The sequence below is a fragment of the Callithrix jacchus genome, chromosome 10 (genome assembly GCF_049354715.1).
Source record: "Callithrix jacchus isolate 240 chromosome 10, calJac240_pri, whole genome shotgun sequence".
Lineage (NCBI taxonomy): Eukaryota > Metazoa > Chordata > Mammalia > Primates > Cebidae > Callithrix > Callithrix jacchus.
This window is the reverse complement of record NC_133511.1, coordinates 53194986-53221295: the sequence shown is the minus strand read 5'-3', so window position 1 is coordinate 53221295 and position 26310 is coordinate 53194986. Positions and strand designations below refer to the sequence as shown.

At 35.7% G+C, this 26310-nt stretch overlaps 1 protein-coding gene and 1 pseudogene across 6 annotated transcripts in view; one reads left to right on the top strand and one right to left on the bottom strand.

The window, feature by feature from the left end:
* TMEM135 (transmembrane protein 135) overlaps nucleotides 1-26310 on the top strand; it is a 343152-nt gene that overhangs the window by 112342 nt on the left and 204500 nt on the right. For all 5 annotated transcript variants that reach the window (XM_017977705.4, XM_078339990.1, XM_035265296.3 and 2 more), the window contains one exon: nucleotides 16578-16611. In XM_017977705.4, the coding sequence (XP_017833194.1) occupies nucleotides 16578-16611 (34 nt within the window). The remainder of the gene's footprint in view (nucleotides 1-16577; nucleotides 16612-26310) is intronic.
* Nucleotides 19515-24739, bottom strand: LOC144578010 (E3 ubiquitin-protein ligase XIAP pseudogene; annotated as a pseudogene). Its single transcript, XR_013522944.1, has one exon. The product of XR_013522944.1 is annotated as an E3 ubiquitin-protein ligase XIAP pseudogene (transcript).

The following is a 26310-nucleotide window of genomic DNA, read 5'->3' as shown; positions in this document are numbered from 1 at the left end:
TCTCTGTGTGTGTGTGTCTGTGCTGAGCTGCTTAGAATTGGGAATGAGGTGACACAAACATCCCTGTGGCCACCATCGCTGGGACTGTGCTGGGTCAGACTTGAAGCCATCATAGTAGTGGGTCTTGCCCAAGGCTTGCTGTAACCATTACCTGGCACCACCTGTGTTCACTCACATCCCTAAAGCTCTATAGTCAACAGGTGGCAAAGCCAGCCAGGTTTGTTTCCTTCCCTCTGGGTGCCTAGTTTCTCCAGACCCTGCAGTCCAAAGATGCTATCTGGGAGCCTTGGATTGGAGTAAGAAAAATTTGACTGATGTTTTTTTCTACTGTGGCTAAACTGGTGCTCAAACCACAATATAAAGTCCTTCCCACTCTTCCCTCTCCTTTCCATAGACAGAGGAGCCTCTACATGTGGGCACCACGACCACCAGCCCATAGCAGGCTTCTGCCTGACCACCGCTGATGTTCATTTAAATACCATGGGCTCATCAGTCAGCTAGTGGTAAATGCTGCCAGGCCTGGGACTCACCCTTCAGGGCAGTGGGCTCCCTTCTGGCCTGCGGTAGGTTCAGAACTGCTATCCAAGAGCCTAGACATGAACTTGGGGACTCCAGGAGTCTGCTTGTTGCTCCACTGTGTCTGAGCTGGTACCTAAGTGCAAGATAAAGTCCCCTTTGGTTTTCCTTCTGTTTTTCTCAGATGGAAGGAGTCTTGCTGTAGCCACCACAGTTGGGAATGTGCTAGGACACATCCATAGTCAGCATTTTTCAGAGCATAAGGCTTATGATGTACTCCTTCCTGGGCATTGCTCCTGGTTATTCAGGGTCCAAGGGCTTGTCAGTCTGCAGTTGATGAATCCTGTCAGGACTGGTGCTTTCCTTCAAGGCAGAAGGTTCCCTTTTGGCCCAAGGTATGTCTAGAAATGTCATCCAGGAGCAAGGCTTGGAATGGGGCCTTCATGACTCTGCCCATTGCTTTATCCTACTGTGGCTGAGCTGGTGTCCAAGATGTAAGACAAAGTCCTTTTTACTCTCTGTTCTCATCCCCTTAAGCAGAAGGAAGGAGATATTTCTATTGCTGTGAGCTTTACTGCCTGAGGTTGGGGGAGGAATAGCATAAACATTCCTTTAGCCACCCTTACTGGTGTTATTCTAGGTCATATGCGACCCTAGTCCTCTGCCTCTGAGCTTTGGCCAGCCCTAGGGATTGTTTGGGAATTGCAGTCCTTGTGTCCTAGACTGCTTTTCAGGCTTACCCAGGACGTCAGAGTACTTTGGTTTACAGTGGCAAGTCTTGCTGAGAAACTTTTGAGTTCTGACCGCTGTGATAGGTGATTCCTCTCTGGCTAGGTCTGGTCCAAAGGCTCCTTTTGTGCACAGGCACTGGTTGAGCCCAGCATGGCTTTGCTTTCCATGATGACAGGGCAACACCGAGTTCCATGTGAAGTCTCTCAGTCACTGCACTTTTCCCTCCCCAAGTGCACAGACTGTCTGCACTGCATTAGTGCTGCTGGGGGATGGGGGAGGAGTGGTGTCAGTGATTTAAGATTGTCTCTTTGATCTTCCTCAATGCCTCTCAACAATATGAAGTTAAAACTAGAAACAGTGATTGCTCTCCTGATTTTTGGTTCTTGTGATGGTATGTTTCTGTGCGCAGATCATTTTTAACATTTGGTATTCGTGCAGAGAGCATGAACAGGGGAGGCTTCTATTCTGCTATCTTGCACCATGCTTTGTTTTTCTTTCTTGATGTCTAAAAAATCCACAACTCAAGCCAAAGGGCATTAATGCTTACTTAATGCTTAATGCCTTTTGGCTTTTGTTCTATGTTTTTTAGATATCAAGATTACAACTCTAGCTTTCTTTTTACTTGTATTTTCCTACTATATTTTACCTTTCTGTAATAATTTGTGTCTGTTTGTACACAAAGTAAAGTAGGGTTTTATTTGGTTAATCAATCTGAAAGTCCATTTATTTTAATGTTAGTTAAACCTGTATACATTTACTGATACCACTGATATCACTTGTGATACCACTAATACCATTCATCAATACCTCTAATATGTGTGTTTTCAGTTCTGCTACATTATTTTACATTATTTTTACCATGCCTGTCACTATGTTTTTTTAACTTTTAATTTTAAATGATTACACACTCATAGAAAGTTGAACAAATATTACATAGAGTCATTTGAACCCTTAACCCATCTTGTTCCAATGATGGCGTCTTAAGTAACTGTAGTATAATATAAAACCAGGAAGTTGACATTACTGTCAACTACACTACAGACTTCATTCAGTGTTCACCAATTTTTATGCACACTCATTTGTGTACGTGTATGTATCCGTGCTGTTTGTTCTCATGTATAGATTTGTTTACCCACCACCACAATCAATGTCCAAAACTGTTCCATTATTTCCAAGGATTGCCCTTGGACTATCCCTTTGTAGTTGCACCCTTCTTCATCAATTCCTGTCTCCTGGTAACAACTAATATACTTTCCATTTCTATATTTATATCATTTTGAGGAAGTTATATAAATGGAGTCATGCAATGTATAACCTTTGGACGTAGGCTTTTCCTTTTTTAAACTAAGCATGATGCCCTTGAGATCCCTCTAAGATACTGCTTCTATTACTAGTTTTTTCCTTTTTATTGCCTGGTAGCATTCTACTATATGGATGTACCAGAGTTTGTTAAACATTCATCTGTTGAAGGCCATTTATGTTGTTTTCAGTTTTTGGCTATTTCATTCATAAACATCGTATATTTCTCCATTTAGTTAGATCTTTTATTTCTTTCATCAGTTTTTATAATTTGCAGAATACATTTCATACACAAATTGGATTTACACCTGTTTCCCTTTTTGGGAACAATTGTAAATGATTTTTTTTCCCGTTTTTTAAAACAGCTTTATTGAGTCATAATTTATATTCCATACAGTTTACCCTTTTGAAAACTAAACAATTCATTGTTTTTTAAATATATTCATAAAGTTGTTTAACCACCATCACAAACAATTTTAGAACATTGTATTCACCTCAAATAGAAACCCCTTTAACTGTCACCTCTAATCTCTCATCCTCCTTATCCAGCCCTAGGGAATCACTAATTTCTGTCTCTATAGATTGCCTATTCTGGACATTTTATATAAATGGAGTCATACAATATGTGTCATTGGAGACTGGCTTCTTTTACTTAGTGTAATGGTTTCAAAGTTTAATGTCATACATGTCATTTCATTACTTTTTATTGTCAAATAATGATTAATTATATGGATATGTCACACTTTATCTAGTCATAAGTTAATGGAAATTTGGATTATTCCACTTCCTGGTTATGAATGATGCTACTATAAACATTTGTGGACACATTTTTGTGTGGACATATGTTTTTATTTTTCAGGATTATGTACTCAGGAATGGAATTGGTGGTTTAATATGGTATCTCTGTTTAGCTTTTTGAGGAACTGCCAAGCTATTTACCAAATATATAAAGGATCTAATTTCTTCATTTCTTCACATTCTGGCTGTCACTGTTATTATGTCTTTCTGATGATAGTCATTGTAGTGATTGTAAAGTATTTCATTATGGCTTTGATTTTCATTTCTCAGATAACTAATGATATGATATTGAGCATTTTTTCATATAGTGTTTGACCATTTATGTATCTTATTTGGAGAAATGTCAATTCAAATCCTTTGCCCATCTTTTAATTGGGTTATTTATATTTTAATTGTTGAGTTTTAAGGGTTCTTTAGATATTCTATATATGTTTTTCTTACCAGATACATAATTTGCAAATATTTTCACCCAGAGTGTTGTGTTTTTACCTCATTGATCTTGTCTTTGAAACACAAACTTACAAACTTAAAAAAATTTTTTTTTTTTGAGACAGAGTCTTGCTCTGCCACCCAAGTTAGAGTGCAGTGGTGTGATCTTGGCTCACTGCAACTTCCACCTGCTGGGTTCAACCAATTCTCCTACCTCAGCCTACTGAGTAGCTGGGATTACAGGCATGTGCCACCATGCCCAGCTAATTTTTTTGTATATTTAGCAGAGACAGGGTTTCTCCATGTTGATAAGGCTGGGGTCATACATCTGACCTTGTGATATGCCCACCTTGGCCTCCCAAAGTGCTGGGATTACAGGTGTGAGCCACCGTGCATGGCAAAAATTTTTAATTTTGATGAAGAAGTTCAAGTTATCTATTTTTCCCTCTGTGTGTGTGTGTGTGTGTGTGTTTTGTTTGTTTTTTGGGACAGAGTCTAGCTCTGTCATCCAGGCTGGAGTGCTGTGGTGCAGTCTCTGCTTACTACAACCTTTGCCTCCTGGGTTCAAGCAATTCTCCTGCCTCAGCCTGTTAAGTAGCTGGGACTACAGGCATATGCCACTACACCTGCTAATTTTTGTATTTTTTAGTAGTGATGAGGTTTGCCATGTTGTCCAGGTTGGTCTCGAGCTCCTGACCTCAGGGTATTTGTCCACCTCCGCCTCCCTAAGTGCTCAGATTACAGGCCTGAGCCACTGTTCCTAGCCTGTTGTGTTTCTGGTGTTGTATTTAAGAAATTATTACCAGCATGAATATTTAGCTCCATGTTTTATTTTATTATTTATTTATTTGTTTATTTTTTGAAGTGGAGTCTTGGTCCATCACCCAGGCTGGAGTGCAGTGGCATGATACTCATTGCTCTGGTTCAAGCGATTCTCTTGCCTCAGGCTCCCAGGTAGCTGGGACTATAGGTGCGTGCCACTATGCCCAGCTAATTTTTGTATTTTTAGTATTGATGGGGTTTCACCATACTGGCCGTGCTGGTCTCAAACTCCTGACTTCAGGTGATCCACCCTCCTTGGCCTCCCAAAGTGCTGGGATTACAGGTGGGAGCCACTGCACCCAGCCATGTTTTCTTTTAAAAGTTGTATAGTTTAGTTCTTTTAAGTCTTTCATCCATTTTGAATTCATTTTTGTATATAGTGTGAAGTAGAGTGTTATGTTTTCAATTTTATTTTTCATGTTTGTTGCCACAACATTTAAATATAATTTTTTTTGTGTGTGGTTTATCCTGACTTCTGTAACCTTGCTGAACTTATTAGTTTTGAGTTTTTGGTACATTCCTTGAGATTTTCGACATAGACAATTATGTTGTCTGCAAATAGGTATGGTTTCATTTCTTTTCCAATCCGTATATTCTTTATTCTCTTTTCTTGCCTTGTTGTACTGGCATATTTTTACCGTGTACCTGCTCTTAGGGGAAGGCATTCAGGTTTTCATCATTAAGTATATTATTAGCTGTGGGATGGTTTTTCAGATGCTGTTTGTCAGTGTTAGGATGTTTACATTCATTTTTAGTTTGCTGTGAACCTTTATCATGAATGGATGTAATTTTTGTTGTATGTCTTTTCTGCATCAATTGATAATCTTTAGCCTCTTTGTACGTTTTTTTTTTTGTTGTTGTTTTTTATCAGCAAGGACAAGCTCTTTGATAGTGTTGTTTGTCTACAGCTGGATTTCTCAACTTTGGGACTGTTGACATGTTTTGGGCCAGGTGATCTTTATTGGGAGGGCTCTCTTGTGCAGTGTACCTGTATAGGCCATTAGCACTGCCTTCCCCTCACTACCAAGTTGAGATAACCAAAAATTTCTCCAGTCAGTGCTACATGTCCACGTGGGACAAATCTCTTCTTATTGAGAACTACTTACCTATTTTTACTAATTTTCTTAGTCTAGTTTTATCATTTGCCAAGAGAAAAGTGTAATATCTCCAACTGTGATTCTGGAATTGTCTGTTTCTCTTTTTAGTGCTGTCAATTTCTGTGAGGATTTTATTGGTGTATACACTTTTTTTGTTGCCATTTCTTCATGATGTCATGATGAATTAAACCTCTTATCAATATGGAATGTCCTTCTGTAGCTCAGATATTATTTGCTCTGAAGTTTATTTTTTATGTTTTTTTGAGACAGAGCTACACTCTGTTGCCTTCCGCTGGAGTACAGTGGCATGATGTCGGCTCCCTGCAACCTCCACCCACTGAGTTCAAGTGATTCTTCTGGCTTAGCCTGTTGAGTAGCTGGGATTACAGGCACATGCCACCACGCCCTGCTTATTTGTGTATTTTTAGGTAGAGACAGGTTTTCACCATGTTGGCCAGGCTGGTCTTAAACTCCTGACCTCAAGTGATCCACCTGCCTTGGCCTCCCAAAGTGCTGGGATTACAGGCATGAGCCACCTCACCTGGCCTATTTTTATTTGATATTGATATAGCTATTCCAACCTTGTTATGTTTACATTTTGCATAGTCTGTATCTTTCTTTCCACTTAATTTCAGACATCTGTGTCTTTCTATGTAAAGTATGTTGTTAGCAGATAGCATATAGTGGGGTCTTTTAAAAAAATCTATTCTGCTAATATTAGCTTTTAAATTAGATTATTTAGTTCATTAACATTTGATGCATTTATTGATTATTTATTGGTATGGCTAGGTTGAGTCTGCCATTTTATAATTTTTTTTCTGTTTTTCAGTTATCTGCCTTCTTACTTCCTTTGCATAATTTGTTTTTTATTTTTTTTAGAATTCCACTTTAATATTAATTATTTTTTTTTGTTATTTTCTTTTAGTGCTTGATCTGTGGACTTCAGTGTAACTCTTCAAAGTTTCTCGATGTTACTATTTTACTACCTCTCAAAATGTGGCAGTCTGTCTAGGCCCATCTTAGGACAGCTTACCATTCAATTTGTTTTTTGTTTGTTGGTTTGTTAGTTGGCTTTTTTTCTTTTTTGAACACTAACATTTGTTCAAATAGAGTAATACCAAAGTAAAAGAGTGTTACTATTATTAAGAGCAGTACCTTCTTAGGGTGTAAAGAGAGGTTTCCTGGATGTGAGGTGATAGCATGGATTTGGGTTGCTGATTTATTTTCTGTTTTACTTTCATTTTTGATAGGTTAGGGTTTTTTCTTTTTTTAAGCTTTCTGTTTTTATTTCCTGTAAATGAGCTTTTGCAATAGTGTTTCATTCTTAGATACTGGTTGTTCAAAGAAACTTTTTAGATATTACAGATTATGACCTATTAGCTGAAGTGTTTTTATTGTTTTAAAGACTTAACAAGAAATTTAAGTCTGGCTTTGTTTAGCTTCCTTATAACTGTTACCACATTGTTGCTGAAGAAAAATTGATCCTTCCCTTGATCTGATTGTTATATTATTGAACTCTTTGTGTATGTGTTGATTTAGTTCTTTTGTTTATTAGGTGATGCCGATAACAATACTGGGAAATAGCTCTGTAGTTTTTTCTGTTGTGAGTTATGTATATCTGTGCATATCAATCACAATTCCTGGTTGGGTTTAATTAAAAACTTTAATTTTTGTTTTTTAGTGTTGTTCACAAGCCTAGTGACTTAAAAAAAAATCAGGTTTTGTATTTTTTTTTCCTTTGGAGTTAAACTTTAAAACAGAGGAAAGCATCTTTTTGCTTTATCTCTTGACAAGTTGCCTTATAATGTGTCTTGTTTTAAGTAAATGTGTCTGTGCTTTATCTGGAATTTGCAAGAGTTAACTTAGTAGCTTAATCTGCTCTGAAAAAGTATTCTTTACCCTCCATGAATTTATGTAAGATTTCATTAAATATCAAGATCCATTAAAGCTTGTAAGTAATTTGCTATCATTGGAGTTATGCATATTTAAAAATTATTACATCTAGCACCAAAAATGAAACACGTAGTATTGTAGTTCTTGTTTGGTAAGGAAAAAGAATTATAATTATGCCCTTAATTCACAGAGAAAATCAATGATATGCTGGTGGAAATAGCCAGCAGGCAGCCGGAAATGTGAGCCTAGGTTCAGGGGAAAGATGGTAGTTAGAGAAATAAAAATGGGAAGTTTTCCTCTGATAGGTGGTCGTTGAAACTATGGAAGTAGATTAGTGTGTGAAAGTCGAGTATGAGAAGAGGTCTAAGGTTGAACGGTTGGAGAAGCAGCCGTTTAAGGAGCCAGTTGGCAACTGAAATGTGTACAGTTCAGTCTTTAAATTTAATGCCAGCAATATACTAGAAAGAGTGGAAGAAACATATTGTGATGACTAACAATTTCTTTTTTTGAAATAGTAAATAAATACTGGTAGTCCTAATTTTAAATCTTTAAAGTTTTAATTGTGCAATCTTTACTTTGAGATTTTACATTCAGTTGTATAATCAATTTTTCTAAAAGTATTTAATGAGGTGAGAATGTATAATATGCACCTCTCTGTCTGGATATAGATATAAATACATAGATAAAGATCTATCTGTAAATGTCTTCATCTATATTGGTTTATAAATGTCTTTATTTATATTGGTTTAAGTTTCCTTCTTCCTAACTCTTTTTTTCTTCTCTCTAATCCATCCATCTATTACCCCCTTCCTTTCGAGTAGTATTAAGCATGCTTTGCTTGCTAGTTTCTGACACCTAGTAAGAGGGCAGCTTACTTAAATCTTAATCTCATCATTGTGGGGTTATGAGAAAGCTTTGAAGTTGTTTCCAGGGTTGCTTAAAAAATTTGTGCCACAAAGGATTCTGATCATAGTAACTCAGCAGGCAGCACTGGTAACATCTAGTTTATCTGTAGGAGGGCTGTTAAGAACTACTCTTCTTTTTCTTTTTCTAGGAAGTGCTTTGTTTGTGGTTTGGAAAGAAGTTGTTCTGATGGATTTTGTTTTGTAGAATTGCTGTGGAATTTGCTTTGATATTTAGTATTAGTTTAGATAAGTTAAGAATAGGAAAGCTCAGCAAATAAGCAGTCTAGTATTTCTTTACAACATATCAGCTTTTTTCATTGTTTCTTTCTTTTATTTATTTATTTTGGTTGGAGAAGGGGCTGAATCTCTCAAAGTTGCAACATACAAAATTTAAATGGGTGTGCACTTCCAGGGGTGTTATCTAAAAAAGCACTAAGAACCAATGCTGGGTCAGGCACAGTGCCTCACACATGTAAAGCTGATATGAGTTAAGTGTGTTCACACATGAACATGGATTAAAATGTCAACAATTGCATATTTATTGCAAGCATACTCATTGGTTGAATTATTAAATTATACTATAGTACTTATGAAACTCCAAACCAGGTGTGACCAGAATAAATGAACTATATAATATGTGAATAAAAAAATATAAATTTGGTCTGTAAGTTCTTGGTATCTTCATATTTCATTGGCAAGTTAACTTCACCAGAAGCTTAAACACTTTGTAACCTTCTATAAAGTTTACTCTTTATGTACTATGTAAAATAGAACATGATCATAGATTCGTGCTGTAGATTAGAAATTTATTCTATTAATTCCTATACCTTAAGGAAGTATTTTTATATCTTCTAAAACATTCTGACAGATAGAACCCAATTATGCTTTAAAAGATTTTCCAAGATGATTAAACAGCATTTCTTAGTAAACCATTACAATGTTTAGGAATTTTCACTTTCTTTTATTTCTGATATCTCCTTATTTATAGAACATATAATTATTTTTATATGTATATTTCATATGCATATATAGGATATACAAATATTTAGAATTTAGAATTTGCATTGTTCCTACTGTATTCCTCAGTGGCCTGTTATAAAATGTGATATGTAATATCATTTAAAACTTTGAGAAGGTTTGCTAAATAATATATACATCAAAGTTTCTGGAAAAAATCCCATTATTGATTACACATCTAATTAGAACTGATAATGCTGTTAGATGATAACAATACTTGGAATTTCAGCAGGATGCGTGGATTCTTTTTAATCTACTAAGATGGTATAGAGCATTTATTTATTTTAGTTAATATTTTCCTATAAGAATGATCAAACTTTGACTACACAGTTTCTGTAGCAGTGTTGTTTTATTTTTAAATTTTTTTTTTTTTGAGACAGAGTCTCACCTGTCATGTAGGCTAGAGTATAGTGGTACAGTACTAGCTCACTGCAGTTTCGATCTCTTGGGCTCAGGTGATCCTCCTGCCTCAGTCTCCCTAGTAGCTGGGACCACAGGCATGTGCCACTGTGATCAGCTCAGTTATTTAGTTTTGGTAGAGATGAGATATCGCTATGTTTCCCAGGCTATCTCAAACTCACGGTCTTAAGAGATCCTTCTATCTTGGCCTGGCACAGTGCTCGGATTACATGTGTGAGGCACTGTGCCTGACCCAGCATTGGTTCTTAGTACTTTTTTAGATAACACCCCTGGACGTGCACACCGATTTAAATTTTGTATGTTGCAACTTTGAGAGATTCAGCCCCTTCTCCAACCAAAATAAATAAATAAAAGAAAGAAACAATGAAAAAAGCTGATATGTTGTAAAGAAATACTAGACTGCTTATTTGCTGAGCTTTCCTAGCCTTCTAATCTAGTGACTCTCAGTAGAATGGGAGTATAGGATATGGGTATCAGAATCTCCTGTGAAGTTTAACAAGTTATTTATTGTGCTTGCTGGCCCCAGCGTCTCCTCTTTAGACCTATGCCATCATCTAGTCTAACTGGCATTTTTCCCTCTCCATCACTGTGTTAGCCATGTTTTAATAGGTAACTTGGTTTCCAGAGAGGATTTACTCACAAAAAAGGGAGTGGCCTATTTGTCTTCAGATTTAGGTGAAATACAGTCAAGTGTAAAACAATAAAATGGCATTTAGCTAACATCTCAGTTTTGTAGTGCTTAACATAACTGAAGTAGTGGTAAATTATTGTTCTCATATCATACAGTTATAAGGTTGACATTGGAACAGAGGTTGAAGACATTGTGTGAAGGAAATCCTGTCAAAGATTGTGGCCCTATAATCCAGCATATCATGCCCTTCACAGATAATGGTCTCTCTGGGTGTGAATTCAGCAAAAGCTATTAAGGAGGTGATTTGGGGAAAGATAAATTGAAGTTTTGAGAACAGAATAGGACTTAATCTAATAGCAATACATTCTCTGTTTTTTCATAATAGTAACAGTAGGTGAAAGCTTTAGTCTTCCTCAAAGAATAGAAGCCTGTTAGGATGCCATGTTAAACAAGTCAGTGAATTACAGAACTTAAAAATAATTTACAGCCAGGTACAGTGGCTCAAGCCTGTTATTCTAGCATGTTGGGAGGCTGAAGCAGGCAGATCGCTTGAGCTCAGGAGTTTGAGACCAGCCTGGCCAACATGGCAAAATATTGTCTCTACCCCAGATACAAAAAATTAGCTGGGTATGGTGGTATGTGCCTATTGTGCCAGCTACTCGGGAGGCTGGGGTTGGAGGATCCCTTGAGCCTGGGAGGTGGACGTTTTAGTGAGCTGAGATTGCACTACTGCACTCCAGCCTGGGTGACAGAGCAAGACTGTCTCAGAAGCAAACAAACAACAATAAAAAAAAAATTTAGTAGTACAAAGATTTTTTGAGGAAGTAGTGCACTGGACAGAACCTGAAACTGGAGTCAGATGAACTGACTCTGAGTTCCAGCTTGTCTTTTTCTTACTTTTACCTTTTTAGGGAAACCACTTCACTTCTGATTATTGATCTTCAATAGAGTAAGGATAATGGTATCTGTGTTAACTTCATGGTACTGTTGGGTGGATAAAATTGGATTTCCTAATATTGATTCTACCTTGCGTATTGTTAAGTTCTAATGCAACTGTAAGGAGGTCTTGAACACTTCTTTGCTTGCTAATAAATTAGTATCATTAATTGGCCCATCTTTGTTCTAATGGTTATCTTTGGTGATTATGTGTCTGTAATATACTTTTTTCTGTAAGGCTGTGCTCTTAGAAATATGTTGTTGGCTATGTCTAGTAATTCCATAATCATTTGTTTAGTGCCTCATATGCCTTACGTGTGAGGTATTGATGAAGGATTTTTCTTGGCCACTCTGCCAACCAGGACCTCCATGGCTGGTGATGTCCCCTTGCCCTGCACCCAGGCCTTGCTTAGCCTTGGGCCTGCCATTGAAGGCACCCTGCCTGTTTGGCCTGCCTGTGTTATGGCTTGTACCCACATTTGGTGGTTCCCAGGCTCTTGTACCATGTCCAAGAAAAATTAGGATATGCTGACATATTTGAAGGGTGAGGAGGGCAGAGAAGAATTTTACTGACTGGCAGAGCAGCTCAGCAGAGAGGGGATGCGAGTGTGGTCCCCCACCCCTGCAGTTTGGTGGTTTTTTTTTTTTTTTCTCAATGTGGCTGGGTCTGGGGCTTTTATGGGCTCAGAATAGGGAAGTGTGTGCTGATTGGTTTGTGAGTGTGCAAAAAAAAAAATTAAACCAGAGACTCCATTCAAAGGTTGGCACGACAGTGTAGAAAACCAATTAGGAAAGGGTAGGTATATGTAAAATAGGTGAAGGATGGGGATCAGTTGGAGGAAAGTGTGTCAAACAGGAAGACTTGTTCTCAATCCAGTCTGTGGATTTGACTTGTAGCTTGGCTTTCAGGCTTTAAACTGTCTTCAGGGTGGATGTCAGATTTCACCAGGGACCCACCCAGGCATTTGACTGCCAAGGCATTTGACTGCCTCTTGTCACTATCAATTTCCCCCGCTCCGAAGAGGTACATCTAACTGCCTTTGGGTTAAGGATGATGACCAATCTTAACTGCTTCCTACTGACAGGGATGCTGTTTTGGGAAAACAGCAGTCAGAACTCCCTCAGAGGCCTATCTAAGGGTCCCTGGTAAAAGGGAGCCATCGGTCGAGGCTCCGGTTGCATGGCCTGAAGGTGAGAAGAGACAAACCAGGTTATTAGAAGACATGTATCAAAACAAAACATGGGGTTAAGGACAGCTCACAAATCCTGAGGCTGCTGACCTGCCCAGATAACTGGCGGCTGTAGTTATGCCTGCTAAGACTTGGGTGCACGGGGCTTGGTTTGGTTAGCTGCTTTGGTCTTATTTTTCAAAACAAAAAGAAACTGTTGGGTTATGGGCACCCCATTTATTCCCACCACCTGGTAGGATTTGCAGGATAATTGCCCAGAATTGGAATATTGATCCAGATTTTTACATTAGCCATCTCTTTTGTTTCTTCTGAGCTGTGGCCAGAGATCAATGATTGGTTCATAGAAATAATCAGGGTTAACCTAAAATACAGACAAAAGTTAAAAACAACTAAGGAGACTAGAAGTTAATGACAAGTGTATGATAAGTTTTGAAACTTATTTCTTTCTCTCCAGTCTTATTTTGTTACAAACAAATCATGATAGGACTGAGTTGTTTGTAAAATAAATTTTAGTCTTATACTTGGCCTAGTCATTTGCATAAAGTGCAGCAAGAATAATTATTTTCACAAAAGCTTTTAAAATTGGCTCTGATGGAGCTCTGTTCCATATAGAATCTCAGATAAGACTTTTAAAAGCTGAGCCCAACTATGGGTTTGTACTCTCAAATACCTGTTAATTGAGTAAATTCCCCTCTTTTTGAGGTCTCAAAATAATTTGGGGCTCCAGGGCCTGATAGAAAGCAGCATTCTTTATTCACCACAAGTTAGGAACCCTGTACAGGAACTGTGTAGACATGGCGTGAGGCCAGTTTCCTGAAGTGGCTTTTATTGGCTCTGCAAGTCAAGCTTAATTCCTTAAAGGGAAGCATATGCTTCCAGTCAAAGCCTTGGTGAAACAACCAGTCTCTCCAGTTGTGCCCGGTTGCAAAAGAAAATGGATTTTTATTGCAACCACTATATTGCCATACGTCAAAAATACTTAAAAAGTTTCCAAATTCTGGAGAAACCAAGCAGAAAGAAACAGATATTCTCCCAACTTTGTTCATAGGAATATACCTTACTCAATTGTTAAAAACTTTAGATAGCTCAAAAGAAAAGTTTCCTTGACTCTGAAAAATAAAACAAGGTTCATCAGTGTTTTAAGCAAAAAAGTTAGAAGAGATTACTTAAGATTTCTATTAGTTCTGTCCATTCAGTTAACTCTTGTTCTGCTTGACATTCATGAACATTTCATCTCTTTGTGAGTCCTGAATGGTTTCCCTTTATTCCAATGCCACAATTGCCAAAGATATCAGAAACCTGCATTTAAGACCGCCTGTCAAAGTCCTATGGCTGATTATAAATGCATTAGAGGATCAAGACAACTGTCTGTGAGTGACAAAATGTCCAAGGTAATTACAGTCAAAAACACAATTGACAAAAAGATTTGTTTCTGTGACTTACAATAAGAACATAATAACATTAATTGTGATTTAGCACCAGCATGATGCCATAAGTGGAAAATTTCACAGATAAGTACTGAACACAAACTGTATTTCATGCACAAAATTACTAAAAATGTTGTGTAAAATTACCTTAGGTTATATGTAGTTAGGTCGCTGCAAAAGTAATTGCAGTTTTTGCCAAGTGTAAGGTGTATAAGAAACATAAATGAATTTTATGTTTAGACTTGGGCCTCATTCCCAAGTTATTTCATTATGTATGTGCAATACTACAAAATAAAAAAAAAACAAAAAACAAAAAACCAAAATGGGAGACACTTCTAGTCCCAAACATTTTTGGATAAGAGATACTCAGCTTTGAAACGCATTTATCAGTGGGTGCAGTGTCTCATGCCTGTAATCCCAGCACGTTGGGAGGCCAGGGCAGGAGGATTGCTTGAACCCAGAAGCTCAAACCAGCTTGAACAACACAGTGAAACTGTGTCTCTACAGAAAATTAAATATTATTGGGCATGGTGGTGTGTGTCTGTAGTTTCAGCTATTTGGGAGGCTGAGGCAGTAAGATTACTTCAGCCCAGGAGTTTCAGGCTGCAGTGAGCTATGATTGTCCTACTACACACCAGCCTGGGTGATATGGTGAGATACTATCTCAAAAAAAAAAAAAAAATTATCAGGCTTTTTCACAGAAAGTAAAGAAACATTTTAATTTTGGAATTTGTAATGCTTTTTTTTCTTCATATGTAACCAGCTTTTGGTAAAAATAGGTATCCTTTGAGAAACACTTAACTTTTCTTTCTTCTGTGTATGCAAGACTCTTGGATGTTAATGTTACCGTAGTTTTTATTGGTGAAACTTATTTATTTAAAAGAAGCAATATTAGAGTATTTTTGGTGAGAACTAGTAAGAACACTTAATCCATATATAAAAATTATAGAAAAAAGGACATTAAAAAAACTTACAATCTTACAAGTGATTTTTATTTAATTTTTTTCCATAACTTTTAAGTTCAGAAGTACATGTGCAGAATGTGCAGGTTTGTATCATGGTGGTTTGCTGCTTAGATCATCCCATCACCTTTACCAGGGTTTTTTAAAAACTCTTTTTGTAAGGGCAATTGGATTCTCTTGTTCTGTTTAAATGCATTAGGATCTGAGGAAGGAGATTGCCAGGAGAGTATGGCACTGTGTGTACGGCACTGTGGGTCCTATAACCCCTGCCTCTTTCAACCATGGTGGATCCAATGTTATATTTTATATATTGGTGATAATGTAAATTTTTTCTTTAATCATTTTTATGTTTAAAAATATATAAGTAGATTTAATCAGTAGATAACTAGTCCCTCAAATGTTCCCTAATTTTGATGACTAAATTACAGAGTCCCAGAGTACCTGACTTGACTTTAGCACTGCTCAGTTAAATCATACTGCCTCCATGTGGCTTTAGGAATATTAAAAATCTTAGCAAACTATTTAAAATAATGAACATTGAAGACTGTGTATGAATCAGGGATCAAGAAGATTTCATTGACAGTATCGCTGTGAAGATGTGATATATTTAAATGAAAATGATTTGACATTGGTACTTTTTATATATACTTTATTTTCTTTGAGTACTGAAAATGTTCATAACTGAAACTAAAATAAATTTTTGTAATTTTCAGAGGTTGAACTCTGTCCTTGAACTCTTAAAACCTGTTGAAGACATTTCCTAGAGAATAGAATGTGCTTCATTCATTTCTTATATGTAGTATAAGATAAACAGACTGATTAACTGCAGAAAAAGGTTTTTATGTTTGACTCTCTACCTGAATTTTTATTAAATACATTTGGTAAATAAATACACAATTTTTCTATAAAGTGTTTATAGAACTTTTGTTTGTCCATTGGCATTAGAAAGTTCCCTTTGTCCATTGTCATTAGAAAGTGCCTGACTTTTTATTTAACAATGAAATTAAAACCAATGTGATTTAGTATGATTTGTAATATCATTTAATGAAACAAACAATAATGTTGTTGTGAAACAGAAAGAAGTCCTGTTTTATTTATTTATTTTTTTGTTCAATTTTTATTTGGTTAGAATTGTTCTGTACTTTTTGGCAAGATGAATTAGGATTCTTTATTATGAAATTTAGGTTTTTCTAGCATAAACATAGACGAGTAAGGAACTATACCTCTCTTGCCAATAAGAAGTAACAGTGGGGAAATAGTAATTTAAAAAATTTAATTACCACTAAGAATATTTAATGACAATGAACTGAATGATTTTATAGAATTTATTCAGATGCAGCTAATTTTAGGGCACAGAAAAATTAGTTCAACACAATTTATCTTTTTTTAAATTATCAGTATGTTTCTCAATTCCTGATAATTATTTATAGGATTCTAATAAATAATAAAGTGATTATTAAGTCAAATTGAAGTTTAATATCTTCCTTTTAAAATTATTTGCAGGAGAGGGCTGCTCACAATTTATATGGCCAACTTGGTAAGTATTTATTTTTAACCTTTGATATTTTCCCATGAGCTATATATTTTTTACAATCACATTTTCTTAAAAAATGTAAAAAAGGAAAGCCACTTGTATTTGAGGATAATCTTCTCTGTTTTAATGGATAGATTTAAATGTTCAAAAACGCCTTGATACCATCTGGTTTGTTCCTGTTATATAGGATTGAATTTCACTTATTTTAGAAGGAAATCACTGTCTTGTGCCCTTCATTGCCCTTTTTTTTTGTTTAAGTTTACATCTTCATCTTTGATAGGCTATACATCTATATGTATATATCTATTTCTTTATATCTCTTTATGTATATAATTTCATATTCTGCCTCTGTTGCTATTTCTTATGGGAAAAATGATTTAAAGATGGGTTTTTATGATGTATGTTCTTCTTGGATGTAAAAACAACATTGGTACTATCTATAGACACTCAATGCATTTAATAATATAATTAGCTAGGCTTCCAAATTTCTACATTTACATAAATGAAGTTAATGAAATTTGATATTTTTAAATATATAATCAAGGTTATGTAAATTTTATTGCCAAGAAAAACATTTGCATTAAAATATTTTAAGGTGGTTTAATAGACTTGATAGGCAACATTAAAAAATTTAACTAGGAAAGATTAATAATTATGTATTTACCTGAGGTTAAGTTCCTGAATTCTGTAACAAGGGAGTATACTTCAGAGTTATATTTAGCAATTCATTTTAGTTATAAAATATTCACTTTTTGCTCTGTAATTTTGCGTTTCTGTGCTAGATGGTGGTAAAAAGAGATAGCTTTTGCATTCATGGAGTTTTACTCTCTAGTGGGAGTAGTCACAGTAGAAATAATAATGTATGAAAAGGACTGAAAGATGATTTATAGGGTCCTGTGGAAATCATATAGCACCAAACTATTCTGGGTGTGTGGGGTTGGGTCAGAGAAAAGTGGGTAGAACCCTTTTTTAGTCATAGACCTCTTTGAGAATCTGATGACAGATATGGACATTCTGCACAGAAAACTGCTCATGTAAGGAGCAGTTCCCAAATTTTCATTTCAGAGTTTTTATGAACCACCAGTTAAGAAAGCTTAGGATATGCCATCAGGTAAATTTATTTAAAAATACTCCAGGAAAATTAGGAGTTCCAATCTCTTTTAATTGTAATGAAATAGAAATTTCAGGACAGCAGGAGAGCAGGATTTCTTTTTTGGCATTATTCTTACTAGAAAGAATTCTTACTAGAACATAAGCTCTGGAACATTTAAATAGAGTCTGTCATGTAGTAGAAATTTGATAAATACTTGTTGAATTAATAACAATCTTGCTGTGTATAGATTTTAGATTTACAATGATTTAAAGATAATAATCCTTTATCTTTGTTCTCTATAGATACTTTTTGGAGTCTGTTGTCAGCCTGTTTTTACTTTTTAGGTAATTTCTCTTTTTTTCTCAATTGTTTTGAAGATTTACTTTTAAAGAATTTATTTTTGGCATATTGGGTTTACTAGTATATAGATTTATTTTTATTTAGTTTTATCAGAACTCAGCTTTTGCAGTCCAAGAATTAATAGTTCTGGAATTAAATTCTTATCCAACCCCTTTTTGAATCTTGCTTTTCTGCATTCTCTATATTTTATTATTTTGGAACATACTTTGAGATGCATGTTAAATGTTCTTATGTTCCTCTTTGTGTTTTCTTAATCACTCTTCAACATTTTCCTACTTTTTCAGCTGTTTGTGCTGAATTCTGGTTAGCTTTTCAGATTTGTCTTCAAGTTAACTCATCTATTTACCTTTTTTTTTAAAAAATTTTAGTTTTTTGGTATCATTGTGTTGCCCAGGCTGGAGTAAAGTGGAATGATCACAGCTCACTGCAGCTCGAACTCCTGGGCTCAAGCAGTCCTCCTCCTTCAGCTTCCCAAGTAGCTGGGACCATAGGCATATACCACCATGCCCAGCTATTACTTTTTACTTTTTATTTTTGTTGCCTACACTGGTCTTAAAGTCCTGGGCTCCAGTGATTTTTCTTGCCTTGGCCTCCCAAAGTGCTGTGATTATAGGCAAGAGCCACTGTGCCCAGCCAATTTACCTGTTTTTAGAGCTTAACCTGTCCAGCAAATATTCAGTTTGAGTGATGATATTTTAATTTTAAAAAGATAAACAGCAGACATAACAAAATTCAGAAAATTGCATAATATTTTAATTAAATAATCATCTAATGTATCTCCACAATACTTTTTTCCATCCTGTATTGGTTATAAACTCCATTCATTTCTTCATATGATTTTATAATATTATTTTCTCTTGAAAAAATTGTTATCTAAGACCATACTAAATTTATACAAAGAATTTCCATCACAATCTTACATTTATTTCTAAAATAGTAGACTCTGGGTTTTTAATTTGTCATGAAACTTTGATTGGTTTCCTGTCACCAGCATTAGTTGGAGACTACCTGGAATATTTAAATATCAATGTAAACTTTGCTCCCCAAAAGCCAAATTACATGTGGCTGGACTTCCTTTTTAGTTCCTATATAATACTTTTCTGAAACCCTCACTTTATAGGTTCTTATTATTTGTGTTTCATTTTCTTCTTATAGCCTAGCACCAAATCTGTGTTTGATATATTTCACATTTTGTGAATAATTTCTCAGTAATTTAGAGGTTTTGGAATCACTTCTTGCTATTACTGGCAGATTCCGGATCTGGAGCACCTCATTACTTCTTTTCCCTTTTTTTCTTTTGATAATACTTCCTTCAATTTCCTCCATCCAATTTTTCCTCTGGCTCATTAGAAATTAGAGTATAGGCTGGGTATGGTGGTATGGGCCTTTAGTCCCAGCTACTTGGGAGGCTGAGGTGGGAGGATTGTTTGAGGGTAGTTAGTTCAAGACCAACCTAGGCAATATAATGAGACCACCCTGTCTCTTTTTGCAGTGAAGTCTGACTTGATTCATCTTGTATCTTTCTGAGCACTCAATAAATCTGCAACCAGAACCTCAAGTGATTTACAGTTGCTCCCAGATGCCTGAATTTTTTTCTTCCATTATTTTCTTAATGTCCTTGAAACAGAATCCCATTGGGATAGCTTCTTGGTCATCCCATTAGTATAGCTTCTTGAAAGATGGTGTAATCTGTTCTTCTGGTTAGTAATGATATTTTTTTGAGCACTTCTCACCAGAGATTCCTCAAGTGAATGGGTTAAATGGATATTACTTATATATTCTTGGTCTTTCTCCTGTAATAGATATTTACATCTTGGATACCACTTAGGATGCTATTCTTAAGGGTGTTCACTGGGCTTCCAATCAGTTAGCCCTCCTCCACAGCAAAAGCATTTTACTTTATCACCTTAACCTAAAGCATAAAATTCAGCTCTTGCAAGCTACTGCTTGTTAACTTGAGTACATCCACATCCCCAGAGTAATAATCCATGCTTCATAATCTGCCATGGATGGATTTTTTTCAGAGGATTTGTTGAATTGGGGAAATTCCTGTTAGAACTCACAACGTCAAATTCACTTCAAATATTAATGTTCTGGCCCCAAACAAAGAAGAAGTTAAGTAAGTATTGCCCGTGTTCTTCTGCCACCAGCCACCACTATAAGGTTCCCAGTTTTTCAGTTTTCTACCACAATAAAAGCACTGCACTTGGTCATCAATAGTCATTCAAAAGATTTCAGCTCTAACTAACTCTCTTGGGGGTAAGTGGACATAGTTTGGCCAGTCCTGAAATGACTATATTTGAGCTCTTCACTATACATGTTGGGTTTCTTGAGTATATGGTATCTGACACATCGAGAGCCTGTCCAGTTATCAAAACATAATCTGCATGAATTTCAGATGGCCTCAAACGATCTGCCTGCCTTGGCCTCCCAAAGTGCTGGGATTACAGGTGTGATCCACTGTGCCTGGCTGCCACTTAAGGAGCCACTAGGAATTAATTTTCTATACGTAGAAGCAACTGGAAAGTATATTAATGAATATATCATGCTAAAGCAAAAAACTCAATATATCTTGCTAAACTCTACTAGTAACCTGGATCCCAAAACCTAATGTTGTTCACCGCAAGGGGAAGTGTGACAGAGAAATCAGAATATAAAGTGATAGTGATCTTAACTATCTGTGGTTAAAATACTATACTTTTGCAGATATTACCAAAATGTGACTATGCAAACAGATTTTGTAGGGCTTTTTTCAAGGCTTGGAAGAAGCCTGTGGTTATGAAGGGTCTGCGCTTCTCTGGCTTCCTCTTAACACCACAATCTCCTTCCTCATTCTCCACTTTAGCCACACTGCCCTCTCTGGTGTTCATTGAGCATGACAAGCATGCTTCCTCTTTAGGACTTTGGTACTTGCTGTTGGCTCTGTTTTGAACTCTTACCATCAGCTATCTGCATGGCTTGCTGGTTTTATTTCACTGAGACTGTTGTGAGGCCTTCCATATCTATTTCACGTGAAGTTACAGTCATTCTTCATGTCACCTACACCCTTGCAGTCCCAAACCCCTGTATCTTTTTTTTTTCCCCCATGGAATTGATCAACATCTAACATGTATCTCTTTTGCTTATTATTTTATTGTCTGTCTTCCTGCCTTGGAGTTTAAGCTTCAGGAATGTAGAGTTTTTATATGTTTTATACATTGCTATATGATGCTTAGAGCAGTACCTAATGTGTACTTTGTGCCATAATTTGTTAAATGAATTATAGATGAATGTGTTTATTAACCCATTTATGCTGGAGGTTGCAAATATTTTTTTGTGTGTGAAAAATTAGGCTTTGGTGATGACCTTGAGCAGTAGGATATAAATAACTCGCACAGGCTTAGCATTCCAATAATGGAACACTAGGCATAAATGGGTTAAAGAGAAGGATTTATAGGAGACATACCAAATTATACCTAGGTGTTTATTTAAAAGCTTGTTTTAAATATTTTAGGTTTGTGCAAAAGTAATTTTGTTTTTTGCCATAATATTATTTACTTTATAAGTAAAACTTTGCTTTATTTAACTGCACTAATGTATTTTAGATTAAAAGATACAAAGATTAAAAGTCTGTGGTTGTGGTACTTAGATGAAGCATATGATTTTATTTTGAACTGAGTGTGAACACTCCTGTTTTGCCAGCTTGTGGTGGTGTAATCAGAATCCAGAAAAATAAATGACTGCATAAAATCATCTGCTTTAAAACAATAAACTTAAAGTATTAAGTGATAATAAATACTACAACTTGAAAAAATTTAAAACAGTTGATGGATCTTAGTTATAGATTATTTTTATTGTATAACAAGGTGTCTTAAATTTTCTTAATGGCTTTGTTATTGTGCTGCTTTTCTTTCTTATGTTTTCAAGAAAACTTTAAAATATTATGTCTGCATGCTAGAATAGATTTGAGCGTTTTTTTGTTTGTTTTTTGGAGATGGAGTTTTGCTCTTGTTGCCCAGGCTAGAGTGCAATGGCGTGATCTCAGCTCACCGAAACCTCTGCCTTCCAAGTTCAAGCAATTCTCTTGCCTCAGCCTCCTGAGTAGCTGGGATTAGAGGCATGTGCTACCATGCCTGGCTAATTTTGTATTTTCAGTAGAGATGGGATTTCTCCATGTTGGTCAGGCTGGTCTTGAACCCCTGACCTCAGGTGATCTGCCTACCTCAGCCTCCCAAAGTGCTGGGATTAAAAGGTGTGAGCCACCGCTCTTGGCCCAGATTTGAGTTGTACTGTAATTTTTTTTTCCCACTCATGTTTTTCTATAGTAACACACAGCATATACTTCAATACCCAAATACTGTACGTATTCATACACTTATTTTTAAATTATAAGTAAACTTTCTAAAACTTTGTGTGTTGCCTGTTTTAGATTGCAAATTCCTGGGAAGGAGATCTTTGACTTTGATATTATCAGTGTTGGAGAGCACACTTAAAATACTGTATTTAAAAAAAATTAAAACTTTTATTTGGAAATAATTATAGATTCATATGCAATTATAAAAAATAACATAGTGATCTCATGTTCTCTTTAGCCAGTTTCCCCCATTAGTAGTGTCTCACAAAACTATAATATAATATCAAAACCAGGATATTTGATTGATACAGTCAAGATACAGAGCATGTTCATCACCATACGGATTCCTCATGCTGCCCTTTTATAGCCACACCCACTTCTCTCTTGTTCTCACCCCTTCTTAAACCCCATTCATGGTTTTTAGCTATTATGAATAAAGCTGCTATAAATATTCATCTACAGGTTTTTATGTTTTTATTGGTCTGTGATAAATGTCCATTAATGCAGTTGCTCAGTTTATATTATGGTTACATGTTTAGTTTCTGAAGAAACTGTCAACTGTATTCCTGAGTGGTGGCTGTACCATTTTGTTAGGGTTTGCAATCTAGAAGAAACCTTTGAATTTCTAGTCCTTTAAAATGGAAAACATTTTTTGGGGGGGTACATTTGTCGGTAAATTTTAGTGTTAGAAAAGTTTCTGGGGAAAATACAAACTATGAATTGGTGGTTTTTGCCACTTGCTTGTAAATGCCCATTCATTCAAAACGTTAATGAGATTGAAGACTTGACATATAGATTTTGACTATGTCTAAGGGAAAGTGAGTTTGAACATGATCATAATATTTTCTGGGTACTAATAATAATCTGATACGCTTCATCTTCCTTTTTATCTAAACAGAGCCATTTATTTATTACTACATAACTTTTACTACATGAAGAGGGTGCTTGGTTCAGAACAGGTAGGGATTTAAACATTCAGGGAGAACTGAATTCAATCTAAAGAAATAACTTTTTCTTGCAACTTGATTATATTGCTTATGAGACAAAGTTGAAATTATTGGCTTATAACATCCAACAGTAAAGTTTCTGAATGTTGGGAGGTTTTATTTAAACCAAATATTTCCTATTTTTTGGTATGTGTTTCTGATTTGGAAAATAAAGAGGAAACTAAAAATTACTTGTGATTTTACCACTTAGTGATTACTAACATTTAATTATTATTTTTTATCCCTTTTTCTCCAAAGTATGTAAACATACATATATATTGCATTTTAGATAATAATTTTTTTAAAAAATTGGGGGCATATTGTTTTATGACATAAATTTTGATTGCTGTGCTGTATATTTTTTATTGCTAATAAGAGTAATAATCATTTTGGGCAGAGGATTTAATCCTGCATTTCCATTTGCTTCTTAGCTTTATCTTCCTTACAGTGGGTTGGTTTTATACATACACACATGTATACAGCCCCACTCAAATTTTTGGGAAATGATGAAATAATAGTTATTTGGTTAGTAATAATATTTTGTTAGTTTTGGCTGTGAGTTATCCATTTCTTAATTATTTTGATTAGAAAGTTTCAAAGACATTGCCATGTCTTTGAGTGAATACGTGATAGAAGAATATATAGAACTAATTCCATATTGTCTTACTTATCTTTATCTTCATTTTCCGCAGTGAACATTTATTTAGCACGAAGAGATATGTTAGGTGTTGGTACACAAGCCATTATTCTGCCCTTGCACTTGATTTAGTTGAAGAAACAAGGTATATTTACATATGGATTTTAAATAAATGGATAATTAGCATTCCAGGATAGTATATTCATGAGAAATATGTGATTAGGTCATTGAGAACTTTAAGAAAGAGAGGGCCGGGGCAGTGGCTCATACCTGTAATCCCAGCACTTTGAGAGGCCAAGGAGTTTGAGACCAGCTTGACCAGCATGTTAAAACCTTGTCTCTACTAAAAATACAAAAATTAGACAGGTGTGGTGGCGTTCACCTGTAATCCTACCTACTAGGGAGGCAGAGGCAGGAGAACTGCTTGAACTCAGGAGGCGGAGGTTGCAGTGATTCAAGATCATGCCACTGTACTCCAGCCTGGGCAACAGAGTAAGACTCTGTCTCAAAAAAAAGAGAGAACTTTAAGAAAAAGAGCTACCAGATATAAGTAAGTTTTCCTAAGTTGCAGTTATTAGACTACTAGTTTATAGCCTTAATGATTAGCACTTAAAAACATACAAATTGAAGGCAATTGTATTAATACCCATCTGAAAATGTTGCTTTCTTATTATATGTTAGTTAGCATGTATTAGAATGAAAAGTACCCAATTAAAAAAAAAATAGTAGTTTTCTAGATTTTAAAAATTGATAGCAAATTAGTTATTAAAGGTCAGAATGAATGAAATGTATATAGAAAGAAGCATAAAGAGTTAAATATTTTCTCTGGGTAAGATATGTCTATAAAATTATGGAAAAATTTTTCTGGGGCTAATATGCCAGAACCAATTACCTATAAAAACACCTGCTGTTAGGATTCAACTTTGCCACAGTATGATTTAAAAGGGAACGCATAAGCAAAATGTGCATTTACATGATTTTCCTTTATTATATTAGTTGTGACAATGGCTAAGTTTTACAGTCTTTCAAACTTTATCATATGCTGCTAACAGTTATTTAAAATGTGATGTCAAATGTAATTAGTTCACTTACATTTAATTGTAAGAAAAAAATTTAAGACATTTAAAAATCCTTCTGTTTAAATCCTTTTGAAAACTTCTCTGTAATTGTATTTATACCACCAAACATTTTAACAGTGTATACATTTTAAAATTGTAAACATACATCTACTGGGCTTGCCTTTAGCGTTTGCTTTTTAATGTTAAACATGCAATGTCTTATATTAAAACATCTGTATTTAATTTTTCAAATGTAAGGTTTGAAAATCACCATTAGGTGGAGCACGGGGACACAAGCCTGTAATTCCAGCACTTCAGGAGGCTAAGAGGGGCAGATCACCTGAGGTTGGGAGTTCGAGACCAGCCTGACGAACATGGAGAAACCTCATCTCTACTAAAAATACAAAATTAGCTGGGCATGATGGTGCTTGCCTGTAATCCCAGCTACTCAGAGGCTGAGGGGAGGAGAATTGCTTGAACTGGGACTCGGATGTTGTGGTGAGCTGCAATTGCACTGTTGCACTCCAGCCTGGGTAACCAGAGCGAAACTCTTGTCTCAAAAAAAAGAAAGAAAATTGTGATTCTTATGTTTTCTTGTAAGGTTACTTCAATTTAATTGGATTTAGCAGGTATTTATTATGTATATCAGTGCTTGTGCTGGGCACATGAGGATACAAAGGAAATAGAAAATGGATTGTAAACTAGTTGGATAAATTTGACAGATGAACTTGAAAGAAATAAAATAAGAGTATTAAATTTAAAAAACAATTATAAACGCTCTCAGATTGCTCCTCTAAGCCTTCTCTAGGTAGCACATGGCATCAACCATCCATCTATTTTTTTCAGGCCAGAAACTTAGGATTTTTAATTCTTTTCTTCTCTTTATATTTTGAATTCAATCCATTAGAACATTTTATTCTGCTTCTAAAATGTGTTCTGAATCTTTAAGCGTCTTCCAGCTCCACTGTTGTAATGATAGTCTAAGCTCTGACGTCTCTTGCTTCAGTTATCTCAATGCCTAACTGGTCTACATCTTGCCACTCTTGTCTCTGTAGTATGTCTTCCATGCACTATTCAGAGCTATTAGAAATACAAATTTAGAGTATGTTGAGCCTTTGCCTAAGACTTAGAAAAGGCTTTCCTTCCCACTGTAACCCAAATAAAACCAAAAGCCTTACTGCTACTTACAGGGCTCTGTATCATAACCTCTACCCCTCTGACCTCACTCTTCTTGT